This window comes from Pocillopora damicornis, chromosome 4, assembly GCF_964200805.1.
Source record: "Pocillopora damicornis chromosome 4, jaPocDami1.2, whole genome shotgun sequence".
Taxonomy (NCBI): domain Eukaryota; kingdom Metazoa; phylum Cnidaria; class Anthozoa; order Scleractinia; family Pocilloporidae; genus Pocillopora; species Pocillopora damicornis.
In genome coordinates this window covers 24,751,942-24,777,191 of record NC_142673.1, presented here as the reverse complement: position 1 = coordinate 24,777,191, position 25,250 = coordinate 24,751,942, and the positions used below count along the sequence as shown (strand labels likewise).

At 36.8% G+C, this 25,250-nt stretch overlaps 2 protein-coding genes and 1 long non-coding RNA gene across 4 annotated transcripts in view; 2 read left to right on the top strand and 1 right to left on the bottom strand.

Annotated features, from left to right (window-relative positions):
* The window catches only part of LOC113683429 (uncharacterized), a 33,847-nt gene extending 8,874 nt beyond the window's left edge, over positions 1-24,973 (bottom strand). Inside the window, exons 1-2 of one of the 2 annotated variants that reach the window (XR_016186418.1) lie at positions 24,868-24,973; positions 24,411-24,657 (exon numbers count right to left, since the gene is read on the bottom strand). This is a non-coding gene — a long non-coding RNA (uncharacterized LOC113683429). Of the gene's footprint in view, positions 1-24,410; positions 24,658-24,867 lie in introns of those variants that run through there. The other variant, XR_016186420.1, reaches the window with a different exon arrangement.
* Positions 4,078-6,190, top strand: LOC149047368 (adrenocorticotropic hormone receptor-like). The gene has a single exon (XM_089205712.1). It carries the CDS (start codon positions 4,495-4,497, stop codon positions 5,521-5,523), a length of 1,029 nt encoding a protein of 342 aa, XP_089061838.1. The 5' UTR covers positions 4,078-4,494; the 3' UTR covers positions 5,524-6,190.
* LOC149047367 (uncharacterized) lies at positions 18,777-20,118 on the top strand. The gene has a single exon (XM_089205713.1). It carries the CDS (start codon positions 18,777-18,779, stop codon positions 19,803-19,805), a length of 1,029 nt encoding a protein of 342 aa, XP_089061839.1. The 3' UTR covers positions 19,806-20,118.
* Positions 24,974-25,250: the final 277 nt, after the last annotated feature.

Genomic DNA, 25,250 nt, shown 5'->3' with positions numbered 1-25,250 from the left:
CATGGGCAATTCATATAAGACTTCATCCTAACAACATCAACAGTTATAGTGGAATAGAAATTCCAGGACCGTGGATGCCCACGATCAAAAAACACAACAACAGAAGAGCTGCGCGACTGCAGATCGCCGAGGGAGCAAATCACTAAGTGAACAGCAAGGATCAAAATGCACCAATCAGAGCTGTTGAAAAACAACTAATTAATCACAGCAGAGCATCATGCTTTATAAGATCACGCATGACCAGTCGACCTCATCGCCTGAAGAAGACTAGTAGTGTGCAGTCGAAACGTCGAGATCTACATCACACGTGACTACATCGTGAGACAAACGAAAAACTTAGCTTTTGTTTTTTTAAAATTTTTGAAATTTCAACTAGCCTGTGTGGTTTAGTGTATCAGAAGCGGTACAAAAGTTGACGCCGCCAATATGTATTTTTCTGCAACTAGCAAAATTAAGTTCAGTTTTTTTTAAATTAAAACTTGATGCGTTCATTGTTTCAGAGCTCCAAAATTGATCCTCAAGACATGTGTCGTTCATCACTGCGCTGATTGCAATCTCTTGTTTCTTTATTACTGTTAATGGATCTTGTTCCTACCACTTCTCACAGTATCTTCATCACATCCCTTACAGATGACCTCTGTAAATGTGTTTTCCGACCCTGTTAATCATCATCGTAATTATTATAATTGTTATTATCATTATTATTGTTAATTATCTCACCGCTTTTGTTATCATTGTTATTATAATACACAAGGATGATAGTTTTTCATCAGGTATCGCCCCTCGAACATCCACAAGAAGTTTACTTCAAAATAAAGTCTAATGGTCTGTTATCAAAACAACAGAGTTTATGCTCTTGGGTATGAATATGTTTTGGGCCCAACTCAGAGCATTTCGGCACGAGCTGTAAGGCGAGGGTAAAAATAAGCTATGAGATGGGCTCAAACCATATTTATGCTCAAGAACATTTACTCTATTACTATTATCATTTATCATTATTATATCGCTGGAAGCGCCCGTGGAATCCTATGTTCTGTTTGGCTACCTGAGCAGGCAATCTTGCATAATTCGTAACTTGACTCTATTTCACAGTGTTCTTCTGGGAAGTTTTCCAACAAACCTCGACTTCGTGTACTCGACCCAGTTTTCCTGACTCAATTGAGATAATATATATTGGACTTCGCTCATTGGCCCTTTAATGTAATTGCGTTAGTCAGTCTGACTCATTCACTGTTTCCACCACGGGAACGCGAGTCATATCAGGTAAGTTTCTGATTTTCATTGTAAGGTGACGCTATTTATTGAGCAGCAAGCATTTCACAAGTGAGAGATTTTTCGCTCAATTACAGATGAAGGCATATCGCGATCGAGGCAAATCTAAAAGTGAAGTATATCACCAAGCGAAAGGAATTGTCAAGCCAGTTAATCATGTATCTGCCGGTTAATCACAGAATTTACATAAAAATTATTTTCATTTATTTCCTCTCAACACTTCTATAACATCTGTATCTGGCCATGTAAACCTGTTTATTTTCTCCCCAAAACATGACGTTTGAATCGCGTTTTTAACAGTTTCTCATCGTCTAATTGTTCGTCTCTTATCTTTTTTAAGAGAATGTTCTCACTGAGCTGTTTTAGTACTATTGTCCTATAACAGTTTTAGTTTTTCTCCATTCTTCATTCACGGTGCAGCTTTCGGCAGATTGCCTAAAACACAGATAGAAAGGACCAAACAGAAACTAAACAAACAGTAAAAAAGAAACGAGGATTGTTAGGAAAATCATTCAGTCGTGGAAGTCATTAAGATAAGAAATAGATGCAGTATTAATTGTGTGAAACGCCCAACATACTAAGCTTTCAGGTGCAAAACATGAACAAACGAACAGAATTTGAAACAAGTTACAGACTTTAAGAAGCTTTAAAATCCACAGTTTATGAATCAGTGATTAAGTTAGTACGGTCCTGACCAGATTATCACTTTTCACAAATAAAAATATTTAGCTGACTAGTCATACGAATTGGCTCTCGCATGATGATGAGTTGTACTGTATACCTATCATACTGAATTTAAACTATGAAAAAAACAATCCGAGGTTATGTCGCTTCTAATATTTAGGCATGATATAGCGATAAATATCCCATACTTCAGTTTCGATTAAAGCATAGGATTCTGACTCGGTATTTTTCGGTGTATTCGTACTGTGTGTAATCAATCCTTTCTTGATCAAACTGTGGCGGAGTTCTGTCTTAACTTCTTCTTCTTCTTCTTTTTAATCTCCTGGCCGAAGCTCTTAAGAAACGTGAGCAATCATTTTTTGTAAACACGCATGATGTCTTATCGTTTCTTATCTTTTGTTAAAATTTGAGGAAAACCTATATTTCTGTGATAGAAATGTAAATTAATTGCTAATCTATGTAAATAAACAATCGTCCAACAAATTCATCTAATAATAGCACAGATGTTTAGAATTCCTCGATAAGCTGCGACTCGGTGATAGAGTTTGATCAGCTCTCTTCAAGATTGATCGTGACGGCTATTTCGCCCTCAAAGAGGCTGCTTCTTTTGATATCTTATCCTATATAGATTCCATTTCAGTTTCCTGTTTATTTTCCTAACTCTTTACCACAATTTTACTTCAGCTCTCTCCGCAATAACCAGCTTAACCGGTCAATATCGGTATATATCTGCTTTTGTGATCAGAATATAAGACAACAGGGTTTTTGGAAATTATCATTTTTAATAAATAGAGTTATATCTAATTTTCCTTTTTTTGTTCCTTCTCTGTAGAATACTTTAGTTCCAAAAGCTTCTCAGCCCTTTTACTCCTTCAAATAAAGCGGCAAAAGAAATACAATTTGACCGCTTTCTTGATCGCGGCAATTACGTTGGCGCTTTGGTGAAAGAAATGCAAAGCTATAGAAAACATCAGGATTTGGCAATTGGAACTGGATGTACGAGAACTGACATTTTGATGATAGGAAAGTGTAACTAGACTAAACTATATGTCAAATTGTCAAATAGACAATGATTTCTCGAGAGATACCCTTTTTTCGGTAAGTCAGTGTGAAAATAGGCGCAGTAAATTAGAAAAAAAAACTGAATGAAATGATGCTTATGCTCCTAAGCACTTAAGAAAAAGAGCTTTTAGCGACGATCCGCGGCTATTGCGGTTGTCTTAGATAGTAAATAAATTGTCGGAACAAAATTAAAGGCGATGAAAAAAATGCATTTAGTATTAATGTGCGGTATAACTTAAAGGGAAACTTTTACTTTATGAATAAAGATAACTCCGTTAAATTATATTTATCAGAATTGTTTTGACGATCATAGGTTTATCAAAAATATCGCTGGAGTAAAGGAGGAGAAAAAAGTGAATACACTCTATGATAAAATAATACAAAATAATCTGACTGCTTTGTTCTGTTTTTTTTTTTCTTCCGTATGCCTCCCAGTTATTAGAAAATTTTACAAGAACCTCTGAAAAGCCAGACCTCTTGATTTTGTTTTCTAAAAGGAAAACACCAAAACTCAGGATGTTCGCACTGCCACGCTGAGGGTAATTAACTAAGAGATTGAAAATTATACCATTACATCCTCCCTTGCTATTTATCACGTAATCACCTAATAAAGATAAAAAAGAAAAAAATATGATTACAACTTCCAAAACTGCTAATGTATACGCTGAGTTGATGGTACATGTACAGCCTCGATCACTGATTCTAATTTAGGCAATGATTATATTTTGGAATATTCAAAGCTTAAGAATTGAATTGAATATGCAATCTGTCAGAAATGCATACATTTAATTTTGCTTCCTAAAAAGAATACTTCAAATTTAATAACTTGAAAGCGAAAGGCATCATGTCGTTGAGTGTACCGTCGTAGACGCTGTTTTTTCCTCTTTCTGTATATGTATATGTTAATTTTAGATAAGCGATAGATATTTCCTACTGAGAGAAAATGGAAGTTATTTTTCTTGTAGGGCTGACGGATATAGATAAATTATAATAACGTTGATTAGCCGATGTGCTTCACTGTCCAAAAAAAGCAGCTGGCGAGACCAAAATCTCAGCATTTATCCCACTGACTTCTGTTTCACCTGTCTTGAGGTGGAAGCTGTGTTCAAGTTATCTTCTGTTGGTGGCCTCCCTTACTTAATGCTGCAACATGGTAATTCGTATTTGAGTCGCAAAGTCAGACAAGCTGTCGAATTGTAACCAGACACACATGCAGGAAATTATTTAAATGGTTTTGATATTTCACAGTTGTTGACAAGGATACTGTTCCAAAGAGCTCGAGGTACATCACTTGGTTGGATCAAAACGGAATATTCCATCGAGGGCCCGAGAAGTTCCAGTTTGCTGGAGGCGTGAGTGCATAAAAGACACCAGAAAGCACCTTTACAAATCGGTGTCAAGTCGAAGTTTAACAAATATACTTTTTGCGCATACACTGATTTTAACGTGCCTGCAGGAACAAATCAGAGAGTCTAGATGGCTTTAGCATCCTCGTCGAGTATGTGTTCAAACATTGGTCCTCCAAAAGCTCTCTCATACTTTACAGCCTCCTTTTCAGTTTTCCTGATAATTTTAACCATTCCTGGAAACTTTCTCATCTGTTTGGCCATCATAAAAGATCCCTTCAGAAACTTGAAAACACCTTTTAACTATTTCCTGTTAAGTCTAGCGACGACTGATCTGGTTGTGGGAACGATTCTGGATCCCGTGTCAGTTGCTTTTCACACCAGCGAAGCGCTTCAACTTGACATCGTAGATATCAAAATCTTGCACATTTTATACTTTATCTTGTGCACGGCGTCTATTCTAACACTCATGGCACTTACCGTAGACAGATATGTGGCCGTATCATCGCCAGTGAAGTACAAAATAATGGTTACCTCCAAGCGCGCTATTTTAACATCCCTGTTAATTTGGGTGGCGGCACTAGGGTTTTCTTTCGTATACTTCAAACTCGGATTTATATTCTACTCCTTTATATTTGCAAACACTGCTGTTCTCAGCACGTGTGGAGTTCTCATCTTTGTTCATGTAGGAATACTTAAACGACTGCGCCAAAGATCGAGATATTGGCGAAAGAGGGGAGAAATGGAGAGCACGAAGTCTGATGTACAGGAGAACCGAAAAAATCTTATCAATGCAAAAAAGGACAGCAAAGCAGTCAAAGCATTGATGATTGTGCTTCTTGCATTTTTTGCTTCGTTCACACCAGCCTGTGTTATGATTTACTTATTAAATTTTTGCTCAGGCTGTAGTTGTGTGCTAATTCATTGGTTGCGGGATTTGCAATTCTTAATTGTGTTGTGCAACTCTGGTATCAACCCTTATTTATACGCATGGAGGCTTCCTCAGTTCAAAAGAGCTTTCTGCAAATTCCTTCATCTCAAGGCACGCACAAGGATAAATGACATTACCACAACATCAGTTTATGCCGCTGGCAAACGAGAAACCATCCAAATACCTAAAAATTTAAGCGGTGGAGACGAAAGGATTTCACCCGTTTAATAAAACTATACAAACACAAATACACTCACAAAGAGTGTTCTTTCTCATTTGTATCCCGGTGTATGCATATTGTTGACATTGCTTTAACTAATAATTTAATGAGTAAGAAGATTTAGTAAGTCTAAGAAAGATAATCTTGTGATATTTTCATGTATTTTTTTGTGTTGTGAAAGTAAAATGTTCAAGGGGATTGCGGAAACTCTTCGTCTCAGAAATTAATCACCATTACCACTTAGAAAGGACCATCGAACTTAGTTATTTATTTGCTTTTGGGTCGGATTTCGAATGATAAACCAAGCATTAAATTCGTTTCCTCATTTTATCAGCAGCGATTAAATGAAGTAAGTAACGTATGAACCCATATGCAGTCCACACACACAGCGTTTTAACGACTGATGATGAATACGCAGACCACAATGTACAGAGCAGTCCACGAAAGCATTTTTCTCAATATATCAATGACGATTACGTTAATCATTTTAGACCTTAAAGTGAAGTGGTTTCTGTAATATCTTTCAGTTTCAACATTCTCATTAGTCGTTTGTAAACAGCTTCAACTGCCACTAATACATCAACCACTGCTTGAAACATAAAGATCTAGCTAGCTTCTATAAAAGCTTTTCTAGAACAAAAAAAATTAAATAAAATTGATGAAATCTTTTTATAATAATTGGATTGTTGGTGTAGGAAGTATTAAAACATGGTATTAAGTTGCATTATTTAAAGCGACAATATGGCGCGTATTTAAAAATTTATCAGAATGGGTGGTATAAGATTTCGGAACAACTTGCGGAAATGTCAATTTTGCTTCCTCGTCTGCCATATTTTGTTCTTTGTTCAGGTAAAACAGACGACAAGCCAATTTTGATGGGAGTCGACTCTGTTTGACTTTGATTTCTTTTTCGTTTATTTCTTTAATCAGTGATAGAAGAGCGCAGCCTTAGCTCTTGTTAATTGTATTACCTTTTAATTTACGAACTATTGGAGTGATTAATTTTCTTCATGGAGCCAATGGGCTGATTGTGACTGCTCCATGTGGTTCCAATTCATCTGCAGATTCGGAGATGACGTTGATACGAGAATTGTTCTTAAATAACATATGCCATAAAATCTTTACAACAGGCTTTGTCCGTGCGCCATTCCCAGAATTTTCCACCCACAAAGTACATTCGAGGTTGCCCAGTTCTCATTCCGTAATGCACGAGGTGCGTTTTATCCAACTTAAAATACAATTAAATTAACTCCTCAACTTATTGTCAGTCGGCGGGTAAGTTGGTAACAACCTAACGCTGTACCAGGGTTTAGAATACAGGTTGACTCTCTTTTTAGATCATTATCAACATTTCATTAATATTGTCAAATCATTCTAAGTTACCCGCTTAAATGACTTTGATTACATTGCAGTGTCCGTTTAAATTCTGTTCGTATTATGGACGGCAGGAAAAGGCAATCTAAAAGGCTTCCCTTTGCGCAACTTGAGGAGTGTCTGGTGGGATGACATACGCTCATCATCGGTTGGCATTGTTTTCTCTAAATCTGAAGACGCTACCAATAATCTATTATTCAACTTTAGTATACGCTGAAAGGAAAGAAAAAATGTGGCATTTAACTCACATTACAACTAGACATAATAATCGATAACTCAGTATTACTATTATCACCAATCTTGAGCATGAAAAAATGGGAGCCAAAAAAACGAAGGTTGCTGAGCAATCGAGTATTTGAAGCTGACAACGAAGACTGAAGGTTTTTTCAGTGAAATTCATTTCGAATACGTAGCCCACAATTGGAGTGTCGACCCTCTTTTTGAAGCCCGCTGGTGAAATATCGATTCGCCAATAAGGGTAAAAATATGGGTTTTCACTGAGCTTATGTCGGCTTTCTTCCAGCGTCTACATAAAAAATGAAAAAACAATATGAAACTTGGTGCGCCATAATCTACACTTTTCCACTTGAATTCGACGAACGTACCCAGAAAATTAGTCTTGTCCTTATCAAGTAACCGGTTTAAGTCAACATAATCATATTTAGGAAGGAAGGAGGATGGCGAAAGGCGATGAAGGTTATTAGGACGGATTTAAAATGACGCAAATAAAATATTTGGTTTACGAATGCACTGAATATGGGTGGCTTCTTCAAAGAAGACTGTGTCCCAGTGTCACTCAATAACCGAAAAAACGATCTCACCTCAATCAGACAGACATGTATTTCCCTCTGAGTTTTCGTTTTCTTTGACAGAGTTTTCGTTCTTTAAAGCAGAGCCTTCGCTCGTAATAGCAGAATCTTCGCTTGTTATGACCGAACCTTCTGCATTTATGGCAGATCCTTCCTCTTTATCTCTTACTCTCAACATGTTTAATGGATTACGTCCGACAAGTTCAACAGAAAGTCCAAAAATAAGACCAATGTATGCAACGAAGACCAGGAACTGTACAAATGGTGTCACGTCCATGTTGAGGATGGGTAAAATCATGTTTTGTACCTTTGCAGGAGATTTTTAGGATTTGTTTTGACCATAAGCTTTAAAATTTATGCAGAAACGGGTTTTTCTAAAACTTGGCAGCCGTTATGATGCACATTTCAAATTGAACGCGAACCGGGGGAGGGTGCATTCATTTTCATTTTATAGAGAGGCAGGGGTGGGGTTTCCTACCCGGAGTTTCAAATACTTCTTCCTAATTGACGAAGAACTATTGAGCAACTCGATGTATATATATATATTTCGTATATGTGTACTTTCCTTGTAGTATGGGGTACTTTTCATCTAAATTCAGTAAATTAACACAACATTCAAACGTCTTGCAGTAGCAAGAAGAGGGAAAATTAAAAGTGTTTTCTATACATTTCATTTTTTCTTTTGCAACATTTGTAATCTTCAATTTAAAGCGTCGGTTGCAGCTTTCCTTATTGTTTTCTTTACCGTAGCCCTTCAAACCCCTTTCTCTACATACTATTAGCCTGAAAGTGTCAAACTCCTTGGAGGTGCGACCCTGTCTATAGTCTATCGTAGGTACTCCCCCCTTCTCTTAAGGAAAGGCATAGAAAGCAATATTTGGTAACCTGGTATAGAGGTGTTATTAGAATGCCTTCTCCGTTAAGAGATATTCGTTTACTTTAAACAGTAATTTTGAAGAAAGCTCATGGGTTCGAATACGAGATTCATTACCTACAGTGGCTTGGTTAAAATTGCCAGAGAAGAAATGATATTTGAGTTTGCCATGATGTCTTCAACAGGTACCAGTAGCTAGATTCTTAAATATTAATTCACTGAAATGCAAATTTTTAGTTCCCTCTTCTGAATCATTAAAGCAGGCAACGCTTAAATCGTAACTTTTGTGTGTTTTACCGTTCACACTGTGGTTTACCTTTTTTAAAATAAAAAGACCACTATTTCGATGAGAATTTGCAAAATTGTGTAATTCCAGTGACATGTCGCTTCACCATAGACACTGTTTGCATTATTGTTATTATCATCTTCGTTACGATCAATATTTACATTCTCATTTGCTAGTTAGACGATGAAAGAAATGGCCAGCCATATTATTGCGATTGTTTTGTTATGTTGAGTGCACTCAGCTTAGCTTTGTCAGGATTAAAACCAATTTGCAACGGAAAAAAAGAATAAAAATTGAGGAAATATGTTATAATAACGGTCTCCGCGAAAGCACCCCATTCTTCTTTGTCTTTCGATTTTAGTATCTCCAAGTGCGCTTAATTTTGTTATTTATTTATTCGTTTGTTCATTCATTTTTCTTTTTCTTTTTTTTTTTTTGCGGATGTCTTGTCTCTCGCGTAACGTAATGCTATAGAAAACCATTATGCTGACGTAAGCCAGTCCGGATAAAGCCGCTCGGTTCTGCACTCGCGCAGCTTTGTCGACCCTTTTTAATAAAACGTGAAATTTTAACGAGGAGGCTTTAGCAGACCGCTGCATGTTTTCCCTTTTAATTCCACTGGCTGGGAGGTTATGGCGCATGGATAGCTAGGATAAAATCACAAGAGGAATTATGTTACTAAGCAGAGCTACCTTAATGTCGAATTAAAATAAAAGGCACCAAAATAAAATACACCATTGGCAGCCGACTAACATGCTACATTGCCGGGACGCGTTGCAATTCGATACACGATTCATGCGATATCGTTCGTTCGATCTTATCCGTTAGTATGAAATTTAACGTGAAATTCTCCGCGGCAGGTGATGATATAAATTTCACTTTATGGTTAGATGTTGACAGTTCTGATGCCTATCAGCCATCAGTCTTAACACGTTTTGACAAAGACGGCCGACATCTATCGAAACCTCCAACATCTGAGTATGCCGAAAAGACTACCGGCTGCAGGGAAAGAGGTTATGTAAAATAGTTTGAGCTTATCCCAGCCTGATTACATTCTTCAAGACATTAGCTATATATGTATAGCTCTGTAGCTCAAACTGATAGAGATTTGTTGCCGTTCCATGATTCTTTAAATTAAGGACCACTATCATGCCTTTCTTCAATGGTGAAACAAAAATGACTGCAGCAGCTGTGCAGGCGGAAAGATCCCTGATGTTTACTTGGGGATGCACCGGGCTCATAGTACATTGTGAATAAAAATTTACTGCGAATTACAGGGGCAATAACTCGTGTGCAACTAAACATCAATGTAAAGGCCTCGAGATAAACCCTTTTACTCTAAAGATCTTATAAGTAATTCTCCTTTCTGTCTATCATACAATTTTTTTATGATGGTAATTTGGAGAAATTGGTATTGGGTCAACTGATAATCCACTTAAATTATATTTTCCCTATTCTCATTAGTTGTTTGTTTGATATTATATTGAAATCGTAAGGAGAAAATGTGCCGTGGTCAATCATGGGAGTTAAAGGGTTAAAGAGTCCTCACACTACCCTGGCGGGCCACTTAGAATGTTAGGGCTCAACAATAAATAGAGCGAATCGTACATATTCACCATATGGATCACAACCTTTATTGAATTCAAGCAATTTATAGATGTTCACAGAATACAATATTGATGATAGCAGCTAAAGCATCTACATCTCAATTTCGTCATTTGAAGCTGACAACGAAGACTGAAGGTTTTTTCAGTGAAAATCATTTCGAATTCGCAGCCCACAATCGGAGTGTCGACCCTCATTTTAAAGCCTGCTGGTGAAATATCGATTCGCCAATAAGGGTAAAAATATGGGTTTTCACTGAGCTTATGTCGGCTTTCTCCCAGCTTCTATATAAAAAATGAAAAAACGATATGAAACCTGGTGCGCCATAATCTACATTTTTCCACTTGAATTCGACAAATGTACCCAGAATATTAGTCTTGTCCCTGTCAACTAATCGGTTTAAGTCAACATAATCATATTTAGGAAGAAAGGAGGATGGCGAAAGGCGATGAAGGTTATTAGGATGGATTTAAAATGACGCAAATAAAATATTTAGTCTACGAATGCACTGAATACGGGTAGCTACTTCAAAGAAGACTGTGTCTCAATGTCACTCAATAACCGAAAAAACGATCTCACTCGTTCTTTATAGCAGAGCCTTCGCTCGTAATAGCAGAATCTTCGCTTGTTATGACCGAACCTTCTGCATTCATGGCAGATCCTTCCTCTTTATCTCTTATTCTCAACATATTTAATGGATTACGACCGATAAGTTCAACAGAAAGTCCAAAAATAAGACCAATGTATGCAACGAAGACCAGGAACTGTACAAACGGCGTCACGTCCATGTTGAGGATGGGTAAAATCATGTTTTGTATCTTTGCAGGAGATTTTTAGGCTTTGTTTTGACCATTTGAATTTATGCAGAAACGGGTTTTTCTAAAACTTGGCAGCCGTTATGATGCACATTTTAAATTGAACGCGAACCGGGGGAGGGTGCGTTCATTTTAATTTTATAGAGAGGCAGGGGTGGGGTTTCCTACCCTGAGTTTGAAATACTTCTTCCTAATTGACGAAGAACTATTGAGCAGCTCGATATATATATTTCGTATATGTGTACTTTCCTTGTAGTATGGGGTACTTTTCATCTAAATTCAGTAAATCAAAACAACACTCAAACGTCTTGCAGTAGCAAGAAGAAAGGAAATTAAAAGTGTTTTCTATAAATTTCATTTTTCTTTTGCAACATTTGTAATGTTCAATTTAAAGCATCAGTTGCAGCTTTCCTTATTGTGTTCCTTACCGCAGCCCTTGAAACCATTTTCTCTATATACCTTTAGCGTGAAAGTGTCAAGCTTTCTAGAGGTGCAACCCTGTCTATAGTCTATCGTAAGTACTGACCCCTTCTCTTATCCGTTAGTGTGAAATTTAACGTGAAATTCTCCGCGGCAGGTGATGATATAAATTTCGCTTTATGGTTAGATGTTAACAGTTCTGATGCCTATCAGCCATCAGTCTTAACACGTTTTGACAAAGACGGCCGACATCTATCGAAACCGCTAACATTTGAGTATGCTAAAACCACTACCGGCTGAAAGGAAAGAGGTTATGTAAAACAGTTTGAGCTTATTCCAGCCTGATAATATATATTCTTCAAGATTTCAGCTATACATGTATAGCTCTGTACATCAAACTGATAGGGATTTGTTGCTATTCCAGGTTCTTAAATTTAAAGAACAATATCGTGCCTTTCTTCTGTGGTGAAACAAAAATGACCGCAGCAGCTGTGCAAGCAGAAAGATCCCTGATGTTTACTTGGGGATGCACTGAGCTTATAGTAAATTGTGAATGAAAATTTATTGCGAATTACAGGGGCAGTAATCATCTTCACATCTTCCTGTGAGATTTCAGAAGACTATGGAGGAGGCCATCCTAACAACGCTGCTGACGGATTTTTCTGAGTTCAAATAAATCGCACGATTTAATGTACAAACTCATGTGCCTCTAATGTAAGATTTTGTTCCTTCCCGAAAGATATATGACACCGTGAAGGGTTTTCGCGTCTGACTTATATACCTCCGTATATTTCAAGTTGTCATAGGCCATTGTCAAAGAACATTGTTGTTGACTTTCTATAAGGGTATTTTCAAGATGTCGCGATCAGAAATGATTTTTCGTCTCTTTCTTGATCAAAGTGAATTTCATAGCCGGGAAGGGTTGCGGAACACTAAAACCTCCCTCAAACACAACTGTCGGGCCTTTTTCAAAGTTAAGGCTACTTTTGTTTAAAAGGGTGTAGAAAAAAAAGTCCGCCGCTGTCATTAAGTCTAGCAACTTCTTTATATATTACTGCGACATTAACTTTGAGAAGAATTCTTTTTATTATTGTTTTTTTCATATAGCTTTTGAGCCCTCTGGAAATGTATACATAGATAAAGGTTATTTTCTAGGCGCCAGCGCGGAAGTGCGAGTTTCTCATGCTGTTAAGCTGTCAATCCACCCACGATGATTCCCTAACTTTTTTCCTCCCCGAAAATTTATCTACATATCAACTCTGAATGCTGTCAGTTATAGAATAATGTGACTAGATCGTAAAAGTCATGATTTGCACTGATGGAATGAATAATTAATTTGGCATTAAACATCTTTTATTTCTTTCTTCTCTCTTCTAATTTTGATTTTATCATTTTGTTACTCAAATCGCCTGCTTTGCACAATAACGATTTCTGCTAGTAGCTAAATATTTTTCCACCCATTTCTTCAGCTATACGATTTTTATTTAACCAGATGCAGTTCGCATCAGCATCTTTTAGTGAAGTTCTTCTGCCCACACAAATGAAACACCTTAACTTTAGAAACTTCCGAAAAACTTTTCGCTGGAAACTAGCCTTCAAAACGCAGTCATTTCAAACTGTTCTGTATCACGGCCGAATGTAATTGGTTGGAGCTTGAGTTACCGCTCAGTATTTACCTGGGACTTTTCAAAGAAACTTATTCAAAGTAATTTTTAAGATTCTATGACGCACAAAAAAATTTTCACAAAAGATTGTGAATATTACTCGACCTCGTGTACTCGACCAGTTTTCCTGAATCGATTGAGATAATATATATTGGACTTCGTTCAGTAGCCCTTTAATGTAATTGCGTTAGTCAGTCTGACTCATTCACTGTTTCCACCACGGGCACGCGGGTCGTATCAGGTAAGTTTCTGATTTTCATTGTAAGGTGACGCTATTTATTGAGCAGCGAGCCTTTCACAAGTGAGAGGTTTTTCGCTCATTTACAGATGAAGGTGTATTGAAGCAAATCTGTAAGTGAAGCATATCACAAAGTGAAAGGAATTGTCAAGCCAGTTAATCATGAATCTGCCGGTTAATCAGAGAATTTACATAAAAATTATTTTCATTTATTTCCTCTGGGTCATCCGTAAAACTTTTAACAACATCTGTATCTGGTTATATAAACTGTTTATTTTTTCCCCAAAACATGACCTTTGAAACGCGTTTTTAACAGTTTCTATTGTGTTATTGCTCGTCTCTTATCTTTTTAAGAGAATGTCCTTTCTGAGCTGTTTTAGCACCATAGTCTTATAACAGTTTTAGTTTTTCTCCGTTCTTCATTCACGGTGCAGCTTTCGGCAGATTGCCTAAAACACAGATACAAAAGGACCAAACAGAAAATAAACAACCAATAAAAAAGGAACGAGGATTGTTAGGAAAATCATTCAGTCGTGGAAGTCATTAAGATAAGAAATAGATGCAGTATTAATTGTGTGAAATACCCAACATACCAAGCTTTCAGGCGCAAAACATGAACAAACGAACAGAATTTGAGACAAGTTTCAGACTTTAAAAAGCTTTAAAATCCACAGTTTATGAATCAGTGATCACGTTAGTACGGTCCTGATCAGATTATCACTTTTCACGTATAAAAATATTTAGCTGACTACTCATACGAATTGGCTCTCGCATGATGATGAGTAGTACTATATACCTATCATACTGAATTTAAACTGTGAAAAAGATAATCCGAGGTTATGTCGCTTCCAATATTTAAGCAGATATAGCGATAAATATCCCATACTTCATTTTCGATTAGGCATAGGATCCCGACTTTGGGATCTTTTCGGTATTTTTCGGTGTATTCGTACTGTGTGTAATCAATCCTCTCTTGATCAACCTGTGGCGGATTTCTCTCTTAACTGTTTCTTCTTTTTTTTATTCTCCTGGCCGAAGCTCTTCAGAAACGTGAGTAATCATTTTTTGTAAACGAGAATGATGTCTTATTGCTTCTTATCTTTTGTTAGGATTAGAAGGAAACCTATACTTCTGTGATAAAAAAAGTGAACTAATTGCTAATCTATGAAAGGAAACAATCGTCCAACAAATTCATCTAATAATAGCACAGAAGTTAAGTAAGCTGCAACTCGGTGATAGAGTTTATCAGCTCTCTTCAAGATTGATCGTGACGGCTATTTCTAATCAAAGAGGCTGCTTCTTTTGATATCTTATCCTATATGGATTCTATTTCAGTTTCCTGTTTCTTTTCCTCTCTTTACTTCAATTTTACTTCACTCTCCGCAATAACTAGCTTAACTTGTCAATATCGGTATATATCTGCTTTTGTGATCAGTGTATACGACGACATGGTTTTTGGAAATTACCATTTTTAATAAATAGAGTTATATTTAATTTTGCTTTTTTTGTTCCTTTACTGTGGAATACTTTAGTTCCAAAAGCTTCTCAGCCCTTTTACTCCTTCAAATAAAGCGACAAAAGAAAGACAATTTGAACACTTTCTTTGATCGCTGCAATTACGTTGGGTCTTTGGTGAAATAAATACAAAGCTATAGAAAACATCAGGATTTGGCAATTGGAACTGGATGTAGGAGAACTGACATTTTGATGATAGGAAAGTATAACTTAACTAAACCATATGTCAAATTGTCAAATAGACAATGATTTCTTTAGAGATACTTTTTTTTCGGTAAGTCAATGTGAAAATAGGCGCAATAAATTTTAAAAAACCTGAATGAAATGATACTTAAGCTCCTTAGCCCCTAAGAAAAAGAACTTTTAGCGACGATCCGTGGCTATTGCAGGTGTCTTATATAGGAAATAAATTGACGGAAAAATTAAAGGCGATGATAAAAAAAATGCATTTAGTATTAATGTGTAAAACATAAAGGGAAGCTTTACTTTATGAATAAAGATAACTTCGTTGAATTTTACCTATCAGAATTGTTTTGACGATCATAGGTTTATCAAAAATATCGCTGGAGAAAAGGAGGAGAACAAAGAGAATGCACTCTATGATGAAATTTGACACTGAAAATCAAAATAATGTAACTGCTTTGTTCTGTTTTTTTTTTCTTCTGTATGCCTCCCAGTTATTAGAAAATTTTATAAGAAACTCTGAAAAGCTAGATCTATTGATTTTGTTTCACCAAAACTCAGGATGTTCGTACCGCCACGCTGAGGACAAAAATCTCAGCATTTATCCCACTGACTTCTGTTTCACCTGTCTTGAGGTGGAAGCTGTATTCAAGTTATCTTCTGTTGGTGGTCTCCCTTACTTAATGCTGCAACATGGTAATTCGTATTTGAGTCACAAAGTCAGACAAGCTGTCGAATTGTAACCAGACACACATGCAGGAAATTATTTGATTGGTTTTGATCTTTCATAGTTGTTGACAAGGATACTGTTCCAAAGAGCTCGAGGTGCATCACTTGGTTGGATCAAAACGGAATATTCCATCGAGGGCCCGAGAAGTTCCAGTTTGCTGGAGGCGTGAGTGCATAAAAGACACCAGAAAGCACCTTTACAAATCGGTGTCAAGTCGAAGTTTAACAAATATACTATTTGCGCATACACTGATTTTAGCGCGCCTGCGGGAACAAATCAGAGAGTTTAAGGAGAGGCATAGAAAGCAATATTTGGTAACCTCATAGAGAAGTGTTATTAGAATGCCTTCTCCGTTGAGAGATATTAGTTTACTTTAAACAGTAATTTTGAAGCAAGCTCATGGGTTCGAATACGAGATTCATTACCTAAAGTGGCTTGGTTAAACTTGCCAGAGAAGAAATGATATTTGAGTTTGCCATGATGTCTTCAACAGGTACCAGCAGCTTGATTCTTAAATATTAACTCGCTGAAATTTAAATTTTAGTACCCTCTTTTGAATCATTGAAGCAAGGAACGCTTGAATCGTAATTGTTGTGTGTTTTACCGTTCACACCGTGGCTTACCTTTTTTTAAAATAAAAAGGCCACTGTTTTCGATGAGAATTTTGTATGAAAATTGTATAATTCCAGTGACATGTCGCTTCACCCTAGAAACTGTTTGCATTATTGTTATTACTGGGATACCTGTGGTAGCCCAGTCATAAAATGCCTTTGTTTTTTTGTCGTCTTTATTTTTTTTTTCCTCCGCCGCAAAATGGAAAAATTGCGCAATAGTACCCAGAGGTCATTGGGCCCTCAACACCATGACAACTAACTGAGATCCAATGAGGTGTTCATTTGCTGATCACGCGTGTTATCTTGATGATGATTGACGTTGCCATACACGGACAGGGCCGGGTCACATGACGAACACGTGATAAACTTGTTTTGTATTTCAACGTATTTGGATTGCGATCTCCTGGAGCATTATGGCGCAAACGCGCAAAATACTTACATACGCATATACATGCCGTATTAATCGCGGCTAATCCACACTGAAAGGTGTTATTGAGCGGTAATTTTGGAACGGATTGAGTCGCGAACGTTTGAAAGCCTTGAATGCCTTGTATGCTAAGTATGCCAATATCATAGTTGAAAAACGTTCACTTGTTGTAAAAAGCAAAATCTGAAATCTGAAACCAAACTGCATATACTCTATGCAATCTATTGAACAACACTACTACCGTGAGACTGAAGAACATAACTATAATGGATGCAAACTGCTTGTGAAGAAAGACGACATGTTGGATTCACTTGATGACAAGAAACGTAGCTGTGATAACAGTACGAATGGTATTAATTTCACAATCAGAAAGGTGAATCTTATGTTCGTTTTCGTTGTAGTTGTATGGATATTCTTTTTCAATAAATAAGTGATCCAAAACCCTGTGTTTTTTTATGTATAATGTTATTATGTTAAATATTGTTTACGCAATTGTCTTGTCACAGGCGGCCCAAGCTCACGTCTCGAGAAAAAGCCAACGATTAATTCATGAACGCGTCACGCGTTGTGTGACTGGTGAAAAAGAAAAGAAACTGGCAAGATATGTAACCAAGAAGCTATCATGGGAAAGAACAAGCTTGACAAATGCAAAAGCCAGGCTAGACAGAACCTACAAAAATAATTTGACCCCCCATGCCAGGGCAATGGCTAAGCCAAGGAGTGTTGGTGGCATGTCGGAGAGGCCTGCACCTGCTGGCCCACTTTGGGCTGTCAGGCAGATAAACAAAGAGTCGTGATTGAAAAAATACTTAACACTTTTTCTACTTTTTATTCATTTATTTATCATGTATTTAATGGCAAACTGAAGTAATTGTTTTGTTAGAACAAATTATTGTCATCTAGATCACAGGGATAGTTTCTTCCAAGTATTGTTAAATTTATTGACTTATGATGGGGAAAATTTGTTCCTGTCAAGCATAAATAAGCTAGGTATGTGTGACATTTTAACCCTTTAACTCCCAAGATCTGATTGGTAACTATCCTCTCTAGCTGCTACATATTTCCCTGTAACTTAGTTATGAGAATCTGGTGTGATATCAAGACAAAGACCTATACCTGATAAGTTTGAGAATTCTCATTATCTCTTTGCTGGATAAGTTCAAGATATTTTAGGGAGAAGTTACTTGTTAATCACTCCTAGGAGTTAAAGGGTTAATTACAAATAGGCAGTAGCTTTAAGAATGTGTATCAGTGAATTTAAAATAAAAGAAACTTGAAACATATATTGTTTAGTGTGATATGTGACCTGGTGGGTGGCAGTTTAGTAATGAAACAACAAAACAATAATATTTCACTGATTTCACAAATTTGATTCAAAACTAAAATAAGCAACAAATTTTGAGCAGATTAATTTGCATTAAATGGTACTTTGACAACATTAAATGTTTAAGTTCTGTTTACTTCAATTAAACAGTACTTAAACATACAGGAATGTTTTGGACACATTTAATGTGCACTTAAACCTGCATTAAGTTTTAGCCTTAAGATAGTATAAGCCAGGTTTAAGTCCAACTTAAATCTAGGTATAAGTGACTTAAACATCAACTTAAACTTATTAAACCTGAGTTTAAGACAGGATTAATCCATGTTTAAGGACACCTAAATATATCTTTTCTCCATGTGGCGGGAACAAATCAGATAGTTTAAATGGCTTTAGCATCGGCGTCAAGTATGTGTTCAAACATTGGTCCTCCAAAAGCTCTCTCATACTTTACAGCCTCCTTTTCAGTTTTCCTAATAATTTTGATTATTCCTGGAAACTTTCTAGTCTGTTTGGCCATCATAAAAGATCCCTTCAGAAACTTGAAAACACCTTTTAACTATTTCCTATTAAGTCTAGCGGCCACTGATCTGGTTGTGGGAACGATTCTGGATCCCGTGTCAGTTGCTTTTCACACCAGCGAAGCGCTTCAACTTGACAGCGTAGATATCAAAATCTTTCACACTTTATACTTTATCTTGTGCACGTCGTCTATTCTAACACTCATGGCACTTACCGTAGACAGATATGTGGCCGTATCGTCGCCAGTGAAGTACAGAACAATGGTTACCTCCAAGCGCGCTATTTTAACATCCCTGTCAATTTGGGTGGCGGCACTAGGGTTTTCTTTCGTTTACTTCCAACTTGGATTTATATTCTACTCCTTCATATTTGTAAACACTGCTGTTCTCAGCACGTTTGGGGTTCTCATCTTTGTTCATGTAGGAAAACTTAAACGACTGCGACAAAGATCGAGATATTGGCGAAAGAGGAGAGCAAAAGAGAGCACGAAGTCTGATGTACAGGAGAACCAAAGAAATCTTATCAATGCAAAGAAGGACAGCAAAGCAGTCAAAGCATTGATGATTGTGCTTCTTGCATCTTTTGCTTCGTTCACACCAGCCTGTGTTATGATTTACTTGTTAAATTATTGCTCAGGCTGTAGTTGTGTGCTGATTCATTGGTTGCGGGATTTGCAATTCTTAATTCTGTTGTGCAATTCTGGTATAAACCCTTATTTATACGCATGGAGGCTTCCTCAGTTCAAAAGAGCTTTCTACAAATTCCTTCATCTCAAGGCACGCGCAAGGATAAGTGACATTACCACGATATCAGTTTATGCCGCTGGCAAACGAGAAACCAGCCAAATACCCAAAACTTTAAGCGGTGGAGACGAAAGGATTTCAACCGTTTAATAAAACTATACAAACACAAATACACTCACAAAGAAAGAGTGTCCTTTCTCATTTGTATCTCGGTGTATGCGTATCATTGACATTGCCTTAACTAATAATTTAATGAGTAAGAAGACTTAGTAAGTCTGAGAAAGATAATCTTAGGACATTTTCATGTATTTTTTTGTGTTGTGAAAGTGAAATGTTTGAGGGGATTGCCGAAACTCTTCGTCTCAGAAATTAATCACTATTACCACTAAGAAAGGACCATCGAACTTAGTTATTTATTTGCTTTCGGGTCGGATTTCGAATTATGAACCAAACATTAAATTCGTTTCCTCATTTTATCAGCAGCGATTAAATGAAGTAACGTTTAAACCCATGTGCAGTCCACACACACAGCGTTGAATGAAGGATGATGAATACGCGGACCACAATTTACAGAGCAGTCCACAAATGCAGTTTTCCCAATATATTAATGACGATTACGTTTATCATTTTAGACCCTAAAGTGAAGTGGTTTCTGTAATATCTTTCAGTTTCAACTACTCATTCTCTGTAAACGGCTTTAACTACCACTTCTACATGAACCACTGCTCGAAACATAAAGATCTAGCTAGCTCCTATGAAAGCTTTTCTGGAACAAAAAAATTAAATAAAATTGATGTAATATTTTTAAAATAATTGGATTGTTGGTGTAGGAAGTATTAAACATGGTATTAAGTTGCATTATTTAGAGCGCCAATATGGCGCGTATTTAAAATTTATCAGAATGGGTACGAGAGTTGTTCTTAAATACCATATGCCATAAAATCTTTACAACAGGCTTTGTCCGTGCGCTATTCCCAGAATTTTCCACGCACAAAGTAATTAAAGGTTGCCCAGTTCTCATTCCGTAATGCACGAGGTGCGTTTTATCCAACTTAAAATACAATTAATTTAACTCCTCAACTTATTATCAGTCGGCGGGTAAGTTAGTGCCAACCTAACGCTATATCAGGGTTTAGAATACAGGTTGACTCTCTTTTTTAGATCATTGTCAACATTTCATTAATATTATCAAATCATTCTAAGTTACCCACTTAAATAAATTTGATGATCTTGCAGTGTCCGTTTAAGTTCTGTTCGTTTTATGGACGGCAGGAAAAGGCAATCAAAAAGGCTTTCTTCTGCGCAACTTGAGGAGTGTCTGGTGGGATGGCGTACGCTCATCATCTGTTGGCACTGTTTTCTCTAAATCTGAAGACTCTACCAATAATCCACGATTCAATTTTAGCATGCCCTGGAAAGAAAGATAAAATGTGGCATTCAACTCACGTTACAAACAGAAATATTAATCGATAACACTGAATTATTATTACCACTAATCTTGAAAAAAATTGGAGCCAAAAAAAAGAAGGTTGGTAAGCCATCGTGATTTGAAGCTGCCAACGAAGACTGAAGGTTTTTTGAGTGAAAATCATTTTGAATTTGTAGCCCACAATTGAAGTGTCGACCCTCATTTTAAAGCCCGCCGGTGAAATATCAATTCGCCAGTAAGGGTAAAAATATGGGTTTTCTTTGAGTTTATTTCGGCTTTGTTCAAGCGTCTACATAAAAAATGAAAAAACCAATATGAAACTTGGTGCGCCATAATCTACATTTTTCCACTTGAATTCGACAAACGTACCGAGAAAATTAATCTTGTCCTAATCAACTCATCAGTTTAAGTCCACATAATCATATTCGGGTAGGATGGAGGATGGCGAAAGGCGATGAAAGTTACTAGGACGGATTTAAAATTACACAAATAAAATATTTCGTCTACGAATGCACTGAATACTTCAAAGAAGACTGTGTCCCAGTGTCACTCAATAACCGAAAAAACGATCTCACCTCAGTCAGCCAAACATGTATTTCCCTCTGAGTTTTCGATCTCTTTGACAGAGTTTTCGTTCTTTAAAGCAGAGCCTTCGCTCGTAATAGCAGAATCTTCGCTTGTTATGACTGAACCTTCTGCATTTATGGCAGATCCTTCCTCTCTATCTCTTACTCTCAACATGTTTAATGGATTACGTCCGATAAGTTCAACAGAAAGTCCAAAAATAAGACCAATGTATGCAACGAAGACCAGGAACTGTACAAACGGCGTCACGTCCATGTTGAGGATGGGTAAAATCATGTTTTGCACCTTTGCAGGAGATTTTTAGGATTTGTTTTGACCACAGGCTTTAAAATTTACGCAGAAACGGGTTTTTCTAAAACTTGGCAGCCGTTATGATGCACATTTCAAATTGAACGCGAACCGGGGGAGGGTGCATTCATTTTCATTTTATAGAGAGGCAGGGGTGGGGTTTCCTACCCGGAGTTTCAAATACTTCTTCCTAATTGACGAAGAACTACTGAGCAACTCGATATATATATTTCGCATATGTGTACTTTCCTTGTAGTATTGGGTACTTTTCATCTAAATTCAGTAAATCAACACAACACTCAAACATCTTGTAGTAGCATGAAGAGGGAAAATTAAAAGTGGTTTCTATACATTTCATTTTTTCTTTTGCAACATTTGTAATGTTCAATTTAAAGTGTCAGTTGCAACTTTCCTCATTGTTTTCCTTACTGCAGCCCTTCAAACCCCTTTCTCTATATACCTTTAGCCTGAAAGTGTCAAACTTTCTAGAGGTGCAACCCTGTAAACAGTTTATCGTAGGTACTCCCCCCTTCTCTTGACGAAAGGGTATAGAAAGTAATATTTGGTAACCTCATAGAGAAGTGTTATTAGAATGCCTGCTCCGTTGAGAGATATTAGTTTACTTTAAACAGTAATTTTGAAGCAAGCTCATGGGTTCGAATACGAGATTCATTACCTACAGTGGCTTAGTTAAAATTGCCAGAGAAGAAATGATATTTGAGTGTGCAATGATGTCTTCAACAGGTACCAGCAGCTTGATTTTTAAATATCAATTCACTGAAATGCAAATTTTTAGTACCCTCTTTTGAATCATTAAAGCAAGGAACGCTTAAATCGTAACTGTTGTGTGTTTTGCCGTTCACACCGTGGTTTACCTTTTTTTAAAATAAAAAGGCCACTTTTTCGAAGAGAATTTTGCAAAATTGTGTAATTCCAGTGACATGTCGCTTGACCATAGACACTGTTTGCATTATTGTTATTATCATCTTCGTTACAATCAATATTTACATTATCATTTGCTAGTTAAAAACGATGAAAGACGATGAGAGAAATGGCGAGCCATATTATTGGAATTGTTTTGTCTTGTTGAGCAGGCTCAGTTAAGCTTTGTCAGGATTAAAACTAATTTGCGGCGGGAAAAAAACAATAAAACATTGAGGAAATATGTTATAATAACGGTCTCCGCGAAAGCACCCCATTCTTCTTTGTCTTTCGATTTTAGTATCTCTAAGAGCGCTTAATTTATTATTTTTTTGTTTGTTTGTTCATTCATTAATTTTTTTCTGCGGATGTCTTTTCTCTGGCGCAACGCAATGCTATAGAAAACCATTTTGTTGACGTGAGCCAGTCTGGATAAAGCCGCTCGGTCCTGCACTCGCGCAGCTTTGTCGACGCTTTTTATAAAAACGTGCAATTTTAACGAGGAGGCTTTAGCAGAGCGCTGCATGTTTTCCCTTTTAATTCCACTGGCTGGGAGGCTATGGCACATGGATAGCTAAGATCAAATCACAACAAGAATTATGTTACTAAGCAGAGCTTACTTAATGTCGAACTAAAATAAAAGGCACCAAAATAAAATACACCATTGGCAGCCGACTAACATGCTACATTGCCGGGACGCGTTGCAATTCGACACATGATTCGTGCGATATCGTTCGTTCGATCTTATCCGTTAGTGTGAAATCTAACGTGAAATTCTCCGCGGCAGGTGATGATATCAATTTCACTTTATGGTTAGATGTTGACAGTTCTGATGCCTCTCAGCCATCAGTCTTGGCACGTTTTGACGAGGACGGCCGACATCTATCGAAACCGCCCACATTTGAGTATGCGAAAAAGACTACCGGCTGCAGGGAATGAGGTTATGTAAAATATTTTGAGCTTATCCTAGCCTGCATACATTCTTCAAAACGTTAGCTTTTGTATAGCTCTGTAGCTCAAACTGATAGGGATTTGCTGCCGTTCTATGATTCTTTAAAATAAAGACTAGTATCATGCCTTTCTTCTATGGTGAAACGAAAATGACTGCAGCAGCTGTGCAAGGGGAAAGATCCCTGATGTTTACTTGGGGATGCACCGGACTCAGTAAATTGTGAATAGAAATTTATTGCGAATTACAGGGGTAATAACTCGTGTTTAACTAAACATCAATATAGAAGCCTCGAGATAGACCCTTTCACTTTAAAGATCTTATAAGTAATTCTCCTTTCTGTCTATCATACAATTTTTTATGATGGTAATTTGGAGAAATTGGTATTGGGTCAACTGATAATCCACTTAAATTATATTTTCCTTTTTCTCATCAGTTGTTTGTTTGATATTGTATTGAAATCGTAAGGAGAAAATGTGTCGTGGTCAGTCATGGGAGTTAAAGGGTTAAAGAGTCCTCACACTACCCTGGCGGGCCACTTAAAATGTTAGGGCTCAACAATAAATAGAGCGAATCGTACATATTCACCATATGGACCACAGCCTTTATTGAATTCAAACAATTTATAGATTTTCACAGAATACAATATTAATGATAGCGGCTAAAACATCTGCATCTCAATTTCGTCATTTAGGAATGAAATTATGCTTTAACTTCAAGTTAGCTGTGTAGTCTTCACTGCAGTGAACCTATTTCTTTTGTTCCATTCCACATCTCAGCTCGCGGGCTCGTAAGCAAATTTCTCTCCGGAACTGTTGCTCACGTTTTGCCTACAAAGATTCAACAAACATAATCTTAAAATTTCTCTTCAAATTTATTCGAAAACAAAGAAATAAAAAAACAAGACCGTTAAGCTCTGACGAATATTTGGAGTAAAATGCATGAAAAGAACCGAATGACTTCTTTTTACGATTCAACTATTTGGATACTGACTTAACCAGACAAACCGAAGAGACCATGGATTAAAAACCTGTACTTACTTCCTCCAAGCGTCTACGGATGTTCATCTTCATCATTTCTAAATTTCCAGCCTCTCCTTTATCCCTAAACTTTTTCAGAGTCCTTACCTAAAAGAATTTAAAACGGCTTTTAGTGCGAAAAATTACTGAGTTGAACAACTAAGATCATTCAACAATGACATGAATGAAATGATAAAGAAAAAAACATTATTGAAAGATTCCAGCTCAATTTGATATGACTAAATATATAGATAAGGTATGTCTACGCTCACTAATAAGTGTTCCTTACTGGAAATTCTCCTTTTGAAAGGAAAAAACATTGCCACTCCTAATCGAACCACTTAGAATATTCAACTCAAATTAAACATTAACACTATCTAAAACATTTTAGGTGGATTGAAAAC